This window comes from Anguilla rostrata, chromosome 3 (assembly GCF_018555375.3).
Source record: "Anguilla rostrata isolate EN2019 chromosome 3, ASM1855537v3, whole genome shotgun sequence".
Taxonomy (NCBI): Eukaryota; Metazoa; Chordata; class Actinopteri; order Anguilliformes; family Anguillidae; genus Anguilla; species Anguilla rostrata.
Window position 1 is genome coordinate 20,087,212 of NC_057935.1, and position 12,592 is coordinate 20,099,803.

The 12,592-nt window shown below is 40.8% G+C and overlaps 1 protein-coding gene across 1 annotated transcript in view; it reads right to left on the reverse strand.

The window, feature by feature from the left end:
• The window catches only part of gtdc1 (glycosyltransferase-like domain containing 1), a 60,816-nt gene that overhangs the window by 15,776 nt on the left and 32,448 nt on the right, over positions 1–12,592 (reverse strand). The window contains exon 5 of the mRNA XM_064326663.1: positions 10,397–10,720. Within this exon, the coding sequence (XP_064182733.1) occupies positions 10,397–10,720 (324 nt within the window). The remainder of the gene's footprint in view (positions 1–10,396; positions 10,721–12,592) is intronic.

Here is a 12,592-nt window from a genome sequence, read left to right on the forward strand (position 1 = left end):
CCCTACTGTAAGCCCAGGCCTCGACTTCACAGCCGAAGTCATCCTTTCTGAACCTGCATTGAAGTGCTTAAACATCTGAAGCAACCCAGGTCTTAAGAGGTTGCGCTCAAACTTTTTCTCCCCCAAATTTTGTCACAAACGCTGAAGAAATTACAGAATAATTCATTGACCGCTCCCCCCTCCCCATCCCCCACCCATCAAGGTTTTGTGACAGGTGCTAACACAGTAAAAAGTACTTTCATTAAGACTACAATCGCTAGTGATTTTTTCACAAGGCCTTCCATTTGTTTTCCAGCATTGCATCCTATTACTGCAGAGTTACATGATCTAATTTTAGGCTCACACGAACAGTGTATTTTTGCTTAAGGTTCTAACCAACAAAAGAAAAAGACATAACTGTGGTGAGAGGCGGAGTTGTTTCCGACGTGATTTGAAAGCAGCGTCCGTTAGTCGAGTGTTTCTGACCGTGACCAAAAGAGGAGGACTGACTAAAAGATACGAGTTGGTTTCGTTTAGCACCTTTCGTTTAGCTTCGTTTAGCACCTGTGCGAAAATGTCTACGAGGTGGCAACCCACTGACCGCCCGTGTGATTACCAGGCCAGACAAAGCGTTGAGCAGACAGAACGAGGGGCAGCGTGGCATGCTGGGTAATCTCATACACGGGAGCACGCAGGCTCACTTCCCTGGTGGCTACATTCATAAAACATCTGCACTGTGAATCGGAAACGCCGGTAATACACACACATGTGCGAAGCAATTCAAAAGTGAACTGTTCATTGTGCGCCTGATCCGTTAATACAGCTGGGTATTTACAGAAGCAGTCCGGCTATGAAATTCAGTCAACGCTGAAGCTCCTCTCAGCAGTGACCCACTGGAGAACATACTTTTAAATAGAAATGGACGTGGCTCTTATTTCAGCCCCTTTGAGTTAAAAACTCTAAGAAATCCAGCTACTGCATTCAGTAAAGATCCACACACATTTTTAGTTAAGATTACTAAAATATTCAAACTTTTTGGCATACCGCCTTCATCAGGGAAATGGTGTTGTATGCTGATGGTTATAAAATAAATGATTCACATTTCTTGCTTGTTTTTTAATTTCCAAAAACTTGAATCATACTGTTTATGCTCCACCTTCTCCACCTTCCTTGCTGAAAGTAACAGGCCTTACATTACAAAAGCTTCGGAGCACTGTGGATGAGTCTAATAAGCCGTCTTTCGAATCAGTAAAGTGGTGAAGATGGGGAAGATGTCTGCCAGCATTGAAATGGTGCAAATCATTCAGCACATTACGCAGTAATAACAAATAGCAGAAACATGCCTTTTAAAATTCAGATTAGAATGAAGCTGTGCTTCACCCACTCATACTTCGCAAAGATTATCACAATGTTTATCATGCATTGTCTAAGGCCAAGACATGACAGAATTCATAAACAATTTTTTTTTAAATGAACAATGGAATTTATATTTGCCATACATATCTGCCGCCACAGTTTATTCTGATCCGACATGTTATTCATGTGCCATTACAAAAGTACGGCACCTAAAATATTTAACAAGTGCACAAAGCACAGAAGTGTGTATTAACAGGAAAATTTATTTAAAACTGAGGTTGCTTTCATTGTTAGAACTTATGTACCAGACAGGTGATAATGCGTATGTTCAGATCGTCATCAAGGTAGGCGACACTGAAGAAGGTGATCGGCACAATAGCAGAGCATTGGGGCGGAGAAAACTCCAATGTTCACACACGATGCGTTCGGCTGCAGATACCCCTAATGTTTTATACTTCCTTAGCACTGGCTAAGGACTTCTTTGGAAGCACCTTTCATCTAAAAAAAATAAATAATGTGAGGGAAATTTAAACAGCCTCAGATTGTCTTAGGAAATCCAGACAAGAAAACCATCAAACACCATTCCTGTGTATCACTATTATGTTGGTAGCAAAACAGACATAAACATATCTATAAATAACCAAACTCCATAATGGAAAGAAAATGTCCTTATTCGGTGTAAGATAAAGATGTTCATATAAAGGCTATATGAACACATGTTATCTGGTATGAACACACTGAACACATAAATAAAAGCCAGCTGTCCAGATAATAGAAACCTGCTATTTTTCACATATACATCTGTTCACTGGCTGCTCTTTTACATTAAGGTATCATGAAAGAAAGATAATCCCAAAGATTAAATATGTATTGGGGAAATTAGGATACTGAAGCACTTCATCATTTAAATTCAAAGCACTATGTCACAGGAGAACGAGTCATTAAAGGAAATGGGGGGGGGGGGGGAGTAGATTAAAAGCACCATCACATTTGTAGATATCTTGGATAATCTCACTCTTGATTTGCAAAAAAAAAAGAAAAAAAATCAAAATGTTCTTTACATGTAAAAAAAAACCTCTATGGTAGATATAGAATCCATTTTTAAAAAACTATACAAATGTACAAATGCTTTGATCAGTAACAACATGTGTGCTATAACCTATGAATGAGGTCCAGGAAGACTGCCAGCCTTTACATTCAATCACTAGAGATTTGTCACCTCATTTACTTACTTAATTATTCCTACACGTATGCATTTTAATAAATGTAATAAATGGTCTTTCCTTTGTTCAAACAGAAAGAGGAGCGAAGGACGATGTTTGCCTCTGTGCCTACGACAAGGGTCACCAAAGGTAGGCAATGAAGTATCAAGAATATTCACCTTGTTGTACAGTTACACAATAAAGCGTTCCATTATATGTTTTTATAGACGATACAGGTAGACAAGGACCTGAGAAGACAGACGGTATTCATGATTTGCTCAGCAAAGCCCAGGTGGGGGAACAGATGGAAACACACTGAGCGCCTTTTCATTCATAAAAATGGAGAACGCCAGGCTCTTTTGAACGTGTTACAACAACACATCACAAGAGGACAGTGAATTCAATTCAACTCTACCTACTTTATTCTATTTTAACTTAAAATGTTCAAAGACAACGCACATTACAATAGTCTGGTGCCCATGCATTGAGGAGTATTTACCAATCCCTCCTCAACTCTTTTCTCCATGAGGTTACAGTTCTCTACCATCACTTGCTAAAACGAACTTGTGTGGATCAAGAGTTCCTGTTGCTCAGGTGATGGTGACTTAAATGAATTTGGCCTTTTGTTCTGGAAGATGGTGGATTTGTTTACCAAGATACTGCTTCCTGAAGGTCAAAAGAAAAGCCTGCATGGCACTGCCATGATGTTCTGGTAACGTCTCTCCAAACAGAAACGCCACCCCGACAATCACCAGAGTTCTGGATTCCTAAGGTGAGGTATTAGCAGGGCTTATTTATTTTCATTTCCGTGGCTCTTATTTGCTCCGTGTCCCCGCGGTAAAGCTGATCTCTGCCACGATTTCCCTTCTTAATTTTAATACCCTGTTTTTGCTCATCACACAGACACTAGATCCCCCCCCCCCCCACCACCACCACCCGCCCCCCCCTCCGAAATAAGAGAACTCCCGCGCAGGAAGACAAGGCCACCACTGGGATGGTGCTAAACCAGCTTCTTTTTCTCGCAATTAATTGGGATATGGCCATGCGCGTATATGATAACAGATTTTTTTTTCCCTGACAAGAAAGAGGGAGGTTAATTAATGTAAGAACAGTGTTCGCTGAGATGCTGAATTTACAATGCCCCCGCCCCCCGCCCCCACCCAGCCTACTCTCTCAACACACCCCCACCCACGCCCCCCCGGCCCTCAGTACGATGCCATAAGAGTCTTGATACCACACTAATGACCTAGTTCTTTTAATGAGAAACATTAACCCCTGGCTACAGTCGCCCGGGTCTTAATTGTCAACTGAGGATGAGGAGGTGGAATTGGTTGTACAGCAGGTATGAAGCACATTAACACTTGTCATCCACTGCCTTAATAAATAAATTTGTTGCAGCGAAAAGCGGGGACCGTAACTGTGGCCATCTTTAGTTTCATTTCTTCTTTTTCCTCCCTTGCTTTCTCCTCATCCTTTTTTGCCACACAAATGTGTCGGACATACTTTGGCCACGGTGACGGGGGACATACACGGCGAAATAAAACTATTATATTATATTAGAAAACTATTAGAAACATGCATCTGCTTTAGAACCAGAAAACTCATTAGATTTTTTTTTATTTTCCCCTTTTTTACAGCAAAACACAAGATCCTTTCATTTCAAAATCCATGATTAAAAATTCTCCTTTATGTCGCACCCAAGAGGTGCGTTTTAAAATTCAAACACTATTTACTATAAAGTACAATATAAAATAAATTAATTAACAAGATACAGAAATATAGACACCTAATTAAAACGACACTTAAAACCCTGGAAAATGGCCATTGGGTTTAATAAAGAAATCAAAAATAACAGGGGAAGTTTAAAGTTGAAATAAAATTACAGACTGGTTGATAGTGTTGCTCATATTAGCATTTATCTAAGAGTACATTAAAAATACAGATACGCATATTACAAGCATATTAACTTGATATTCAGTATGACAAAACTAAGTTACAGTATACTACAGCATAAATTCAGCTGGCTAAGCTTTCTAAAGGTGCTGTAATCAACAAAACAGAGACATCTGTTGTGTGTCTTTATGATCATTCAGCAATCGGTATTGCTTTCCACCTTTTTGTACTGAGACACTGTTGAAATTGTTCAAGTTTTATAAGAAAATAAAACCCAGGGAATTTGTTAGGCTGGACCGACGAACCAATCATTATGCATGTCAGATTTGTAAGGATTTTATATCTACCAATAGCCCAAACAATTTCAAGTTCAAAAGTATATGTATATACATACATCCAATGTATAATCACTTTCTAGTATAATAGTTAGTTATAATTGCTATATTTTTCAGTTACAAAAAAATTAAAATAAAATGTTGATTCTCTCAAGAACCATGCATTAGAACATCTAACAGCACTTGATGAATTCTAAAGTACATTGAATGATGCGGTCTGATTTTCAGAAAACCTGAATAAAAGTAAAAAAAAAAAAACAGGTGATAATGGTACCAAGGCCACGGTTGACGTTAAGGTTATGGCTGCTATTACTGAACACCCCAGCAGTGAAATAAACTGTCATTCTTGCAGGGAACGACGCTACAGACAAGCCCCCAAACCCCTCCCCATCCTGATGAGATAACCTGTCAGTCGAGCCTCAGGACGGTACCCTCAACCTGAGTTGTCAGAAAGGACAAACGTCAATGATGGGGTTGAGCAAGTTCAGGGCATCGGTATTAGAGACATGAACATGAAATCCTGTGCATTTGTGTACAAAGATGCCTGTATTTATTTAGGCAGTTAGTCTTTAACAACCTGTCAGACATCTATAACACCCTGCCGCCCATTCTGCTTCCGTCCCAAGGACTACGTCACCATCCAAAACCAAATACCTTTCGTTCCGTACCTACATGAGCTAACTTCTAAAACCAACAAATCAGAGGTTGAAAAACTGCCTGAATACAGACTACTTCATAGTAAATAAACAGAAAAAGATATCAGTGTACATCAAAGGAGCAACAGCATGAGATGGCAGCATAGAATAATGGTTATGAAACTGGGGTCATAACTCAAAGCCTGTGGGTTTGATTCCCAGTTGGAATCATACTTAAGCAAGACACTTAACCTGTATTGCTTCAGTAAAAATATCCAGCTATATAAATGGATTGTGTGTAAATGTAATCTGCGTAAGTTGATGTGCTTATGGGCTTCTACGAAATGCCGCAATGTAATGCTATTCCCAACCCGGTGAAGAAGTGGACTATTGTCATCATAACCTCTGTGACCATCATCTTGACTCCATGAAGGACCCCGGCAGACTCTTCACCATATTTCCTGTCATTTATCCATGGCAGTCCTGGCTACAGATTACTGTCCATGACAGCATCTTTTTTTCTTTTTTTTTCCTCTTCCTGGGGGCTGTTTTTACCTTGTAATTGTCGGCCTCGTCTTCAGGCCAGGAGTGACAGATGGTTATAGGCTCACAGTAGTATTAAGAGTTTGTTTCTCCTGCTTGTTTAATGCTGCTGCTCGCTGTGTGAACACTGAACGACTCTCAGCTGTGGGCCAGGGGTCCTGCTGGCCTCGAATATGTTACAGCGAGCGCTCATCACACATCACAACGTCTTTCCAGCCCCCCTTCTCGCTGGTTCCACCCACAACTCTCCAGCAAGTTTTCATTGCCACTCCTAACTGCATTAGTACAGGTCATGGCAAATTTTGTCATTAAAAAAAAATCCTTGTTTCATATGCAGTATTATTTTGAGGGACTGATGTATTTGTGCAGTAAGAATGTCTTTTGTTAAATGATAACATTTGCATGAAATAGTTTGTTACATGCAGGTTTTATGAAATGCAAAGTGTAAAACTCAACATTTTTTATATATGCCCTACATATTTTATTATTTTTTATGTATTTATTTATTTATTTTACACACTCCATACACACACATACACTACAAATTGCATTTTCGCCAAGCTGTGAAGGAGAATATTGTAACGTGTCTGTGATTTCATTAACTGTGAACCAATTTTGAAATGCTGCTATAAAACAGGTGTTTCTTAAAGGTATACTATTTAGGATGTTGTGGTCCTTGTAGACTCTGTGTTTGTAAACCCCACTCACATCTCCTTAGTCCCCAACCCCACCCACATATTCATATACTGAACATATCATTTTAGCAACATGAATGATTCCATATCGATGGTAACAGTAATCATTCAGTGTTATAATGAACTTTACACCGAGTGCACCCCTAAGCACATTGGAATATTGTATGGTAACATTATATTCCTTTTTCTCATATTTCATATAGATGGTAACGGGGGTTTCTTCTGACGCCATCAAAAAAATAATAATTTCAAGGTTGACTCTAGTTTTTGAGCTCTATTGGCTTGCCTTTTTGCTTAGCTGTATCTAGGTTTCTTAGCATCTGACATTGCAGCAAACTAGCAACAAACACATTGTTGGAATCTGATCCCAAACCACAGGTTATGTAGCCACACCCACCCCTCCCCACACAGAAAAGAGTGCCACGCCCAGAAACATCCTAAACACATTTTAGAATAACAAATACAAGCAAAAGTTGCATTCATTCAGTAAAGTCTGAGATTGACAGTGCATCATAGATAAGCCGTACCGTAGTTATTTTATTATATTTTCAAATAAAAAATCCTGCATAGTATGCCTTTAACATACCCTTTTCAAAGATGCTATGATGTGAACTATTAAGCATTTAAATTTGTCAGAGATAATGAGTGCTGATGACTCCACGATAAACGAACTGAGGAAAGAAATCAGAAATCTTAAAGCCCTACATGCCTTACATTACAGACACAAAACCTGACAGCCATTTTACATATAACACAGAACAAGATGCTAATCCAGCGGGATAGACAGTAATGCATCTATCCGATCTGACATGTTTTATCAGATCCTCAAAATATAATGCATCAACCATATGGAGAGGTTATGACATATTCATATGCAGGTCAATGCGGATGTACTGTGCGCATTTGAACAAATGCGGATTAGCTGAAATCCGGTACTCTCTGTATTGGCTGCAGGGTAGTATCTAGAGGGGAAATGAACAGATACCCCAGGTACCCAAGAAATAAGCCCTAGGGAAATAAAGCATGATGGGGTACAGTGACTATGACGTGAATTAAGATTTGGGAAATTCCTCATGTGTCCTGAGTCTCCTTTGGAAGACTGTATTTGTGTGTAATTTAAAAATTAGTTTTTCCTCCTGAAACTTCCATGTTGCAAATCTAGCATAAAAGTATCTTTGTAATTCTGTGGTGTTACGAGAACTGAAGCATAAACTGTGTGTGACCTGAATAAATATTAATAAAATGTACTATATCTTCACCAGCTTAATCTGTTGATCACAATATACCAATGGCAAGTAAAATGCCAGGAAGTGTCTTTACTTGACACTTTATACATGTACAATTATCTTTAATAAAAAAATACATTTTCCTTAAATGTTCATGTTTAAGCCTGGATAGTTTCTGAGTTCAAAGGTTTAATGCAGGACGAAGTTCCCCTGCACAGGACCAGTCTATAAAAGGGCCCTGTCCCCAAAACCAACTAGGTTACGTTGCAGTTCCAGGCCCCATGCAGATTCGTAATGAACCCACAACCTTCCAGGCTCAAAGCTGACACTATCCACCAAACCAAAAACATTCTTAAACTACAAATGGTGAGAGGGAATAGAGTCTGAGCATTCGAGGGGAGTGTACAATTAATACTGTGCACGCCTAGAGCATGGCCTCGAGGACCAGCCCCTCGGAATCGTTTGTCACATCTCGGGCCGAGGAGCGGTTACTAAGGAGGGCAGGAGGCGAATCACCGAGGCGTACACCATATGGGAAACACAGGCGTGCACTCAGGGCAAACTCCCGTCGCCGCCGGTCACCTCATTTTCCTTTTTCTCTTTTGGGGAGCCATTTTGCGTTTGTTGATTGTTTGTATTTACTTTGCAGTATCTCAGAAAGAAGATAAAAATCCCCTTTTGCCAGCAGCTGCTCTCGATCAGCGGGGCGGCAGGTTTTCGCAAGCTTTAATGCGCCGGGACTCAAATCCGCCGCAAAGGCGATTTCGCTCCCGGCGGCGCGGCGCAGGCACGCATCTTCACCTGCAACCCACCCCCCCACCCCCCTCCCCAAATGAAAAGCCACACAGGCCTACTGATCCCCCCCCCCCCCCCTTCCCCATTTTAATCTGTTGGGGATGAAGCCGACCTCTAATCAGGCCACATGCAGATTAACGGACCTAAAGGAATAATCATGTAAAAGAACAGGGTAGAAGAAGAAAAAAAAAAACAGATTGAAACGCGAGTGCTGCCCCACGAGGAGATTATCAGACCGTTTTACCGCTTTAAATCCTAATTTACCACCGGTATGAAACCAAAGTTCACGAGGACGGGGATGTTAGCGGTGATAATCCATCTTTGTTTTGCAGAAGATTACAAAATGTATGTTTTTTGCGGGTTTTTTTGGTTACGGATATTTCAAGCAGGTGGGAGGGAAGACCGGATATAACGGGTGGAAGATTCCGGCACTCTGAACACTTTCCCCATCAAGCTATTATTTTTTCCAGCTCCAGCAAACCAAACCATTTTCCATTTCAAGAACTGTCTCAAACTATAATGGCAAACAATACTTGCATTGTCTATTCAATTGTCTAAGCATTTATTTTAAACATACTGTGAGCAGGTAAATATATGCACTAAAATGTTAATCATTTCGCCATTATTTTTACAGCTGTCTTTAAATTTATTTTATTTTTGCCTTTCAACATAACATTAAATCCCATTTCATGAACTATGTGTGTCTTTTATTCCCATAATGCATTTTGAGAATAAAACGAAAGCAAGTACATTTTGATTGATTGAGTTGAGACACCCTTCGGCAAGCTTTGTGGGGGATCTGTGTCTTGCCGTCCTGTAGAGTCTGGATTTACAGGAAAATAACATGTTTTTTGCTGAGGGGGCAGATTTTCTGTCAATAGCTTTTTGGCAGAAAAGTGAACAAAGTTGAAGCGTACGGATGCCAAGTGCCTCTTTGCCCCAGCAGATGGGGAAATCAGACTTTTTGGATGCACAGAAGCACCCTTCTTCTCGGGATTCATAAGATTCTTATTATGGCCCTAAATTTTGTGAATTCAACTGATTAGCTAATCCATTCAGTACTTGCGTTTTTTTTCAAAAATGTTTCCTTGTTTCCTAGAAAGTTTGCCCATTTTTTTTACACTGTTATATTTATTACATTTCACACACTTCCAAAGAGTTTACCCTTAATTAATGGTAAATTTCTCTGGGAGGGAAACGGCCAAACGTGTTTAGCCAAGCATTTCCAATGGTTGAAGTGTGAGAGGGCCTAATTTTGACAAATTCCATTAAGGAGCAAAAAGGCTTATATTCCATGTGTGATTTCTGTTTTGCGTGAATGCAAATATAATTCAAATGCAGTGTGGTTTCTCATTAATGTTGAGTAAAGCATACTGCAAAACAGCATTGCTTTTATCCACCCTTAGTACTGCAAGTTTGGCAGTCACTTAAAATGAAAAAGACTTCACTCATATAGCAACTACAGAATATTGATGGGAAAGCAAAGCTGGATCCAAATAATGGGTGGAGCCAACACATGACATCAGTCAATCACTCACTTGCCTGATCCAATCAAAAGATTTTCCACCCAAAAATCCAGTGATTGATCCAGATCAGCTGCCACTGATAACATGAGATAGCATTATCCATATTTTGGTTCATGAAGCCCCGCCCACACACCACTGTTTAAAAGTGATAATATTCTATGGTGAGGACCTGCACTTGCAGAAATGTACAGGCAGTAGAGTAATCCCTTACCACCTATGGGGCCAAACGATGTGCAGGGGTCTCTGCTGATCAGGGCTTCCATCAGAGTCCTTTTCCACTTTGCAGGGTTTCAGTTCAGTTAGCTCATCATCGTCCTCCTGGCAAGGAATCCCTTCCCCAGGGTCTCCATACTGCGCCGCCCCCTGCTGGCTCAGGTCATGGGTCTCCTCCTGGGGTCCCGCAGGGGATCCCGAGAGATGTTTTGGGGTCGGCTGTGTCCCCTCGGTGCAGCTCCGGGGACTGGCCTGGTTCGGTATGGCCAGGGATTCTCCCTTTTCCGCAGCGTACACCTCTTCCTTGTGTGCCGGGAAAAACCTGAGAAAAAGCAGTTTAGTGAAATAGAAGCCACATTCTCATCTTCAGAAAAGCAGCAGAAAACCTCACATTGTCCCAGAAGAACAAACACATGCACAAAAGCAATCTTGCACATAGTGTATACACACCTCATCCACAGATCATAATTATCACAGCAGGATTGCCGGGGTATTTTATCTTTTGTGTTTTTTTTCTTTACTTTAGTATTGAGTACAGTAGGGCAATGCATTTTCCTACAAAAAACATAGTTTCAAGGTAGCTTCTTTCCGTCAACCAGCAAGACAGTCCTTTTTCCCCTCGTTCAACTTCTTCAGGAAGACTTATTTGCCGCAAAGGTTTCACTTTCAGTCCGATTCAAAATGTATCTTTCCGTTGTCACACTTTTTTCAGTCACTTTGTTATTGTGAGTGAAATCACGATGGAATAACACGCCAAATCTACGCAGTGACTTTTTTTTAACATTCCCACACAACGCCAACTCCATGTTTCATCAGAGTGATGGATATTTAATGGTGAAATGCAACAGGAGAGCAAAAAGCAGAGATACTGTAATGCTTTTGTACAGTCTTTTGTCAGCTTATTTTCTTTTTTGGTGGTGGGGGGATGGGGGGGTGGAGGGAGAAAAGGAGGGAAGAGTAAGAAAGAGTGAGGATGGAAAGACTCTGATGTCAAAGTCAAAGGAATAGAAACCACATTTGAAGAGCTGGCACCGAAGTTGGCGTTGAAGGCCAGATGAATTTATGACCGAGAGCGATCTGGATTCTGTGGCGTCGAACACCGCAGATAGCTTTTATCCCCGTACTCGCAGAGAGCGAGCGAAGATGTTCGCTCCGCTCGACGAAGAAAACCCACTAAGAGCCAGAACAGGTTGTATCTATTAGGGTGGCTTAGTAATTTAAGAAACTGCAATTTAAGAGAGGAATGAAGGAGGGAATAAAGAAAAAGGGAAAAAAAAGAACTGATGTCGCTCTTGAAACAAGGCTTTTGAAAAGAATGTGGGGTGCGTGATCAGAAGGGGGGTATGAGGCATTGCCAGGGTGGCGGCCAATAACCTGCCACTGAAAGACACATTTATGTCAATCCATTTCCACCAATTAACCAAGATCACCTGGATGAAAAGCAATAATTGGTTTTGTGGACTATGGCCTCTGCCCCTGCCCAAGGCTTTAGGTAGCGCTTTACCACACTAGAAGAATGAATGATTCAATGCAGTCTATGGCTACAGTCAATTAACACCGGAGCTGCAACAAACACCAGCATCTTCAGAGGACCCCGTTGCATTATGGGATATAAAAAGGTATTTAGTAAGAAGAGATTTTTTTTTTTGGTTTATATTGACACCGTAGTGTAACAGGACTGTCCCAGGTAAAGCTGATCATCTGTGTGTCCGCACTGAGCGCAAAACTCCTTTTGCTTCATGCTAACTCTGACCAGACCGGTGGACCTCAGTGCGTACAGTAAGTAATATGGAGAATCACGCGGATCAAAGTTCTCAAGACAAGCTGTTGGCGTGAGCCCCACACAGCACCATCTGCCACCGTAATATTGAGCACGCAGTACTGCAGGCCCCAGCCATTCAGATGCAGCAAAGCTCTGGAAGCTAACGGGATCGATTAAAATCTCATTTAAGGCAATATGACTGCTCTTCATCCCTCACACAACATCCCGAAAGCTTTTTTAAACCAAAGAATAAACAAAAAACCGTTGTGGACTTTGCAACAAAAATGAAAACCCCCTCTAGGGCAGTGGGAACACAAAGTCATACAGGGAAACTGTATCCTAACTCTCTAATAGTTAAGTATTTTATGAGAAAAACACTTCCAAATGTTTCTCAGAAAACTCCAAAACCACACCAAAGAAATGCTATAGTAA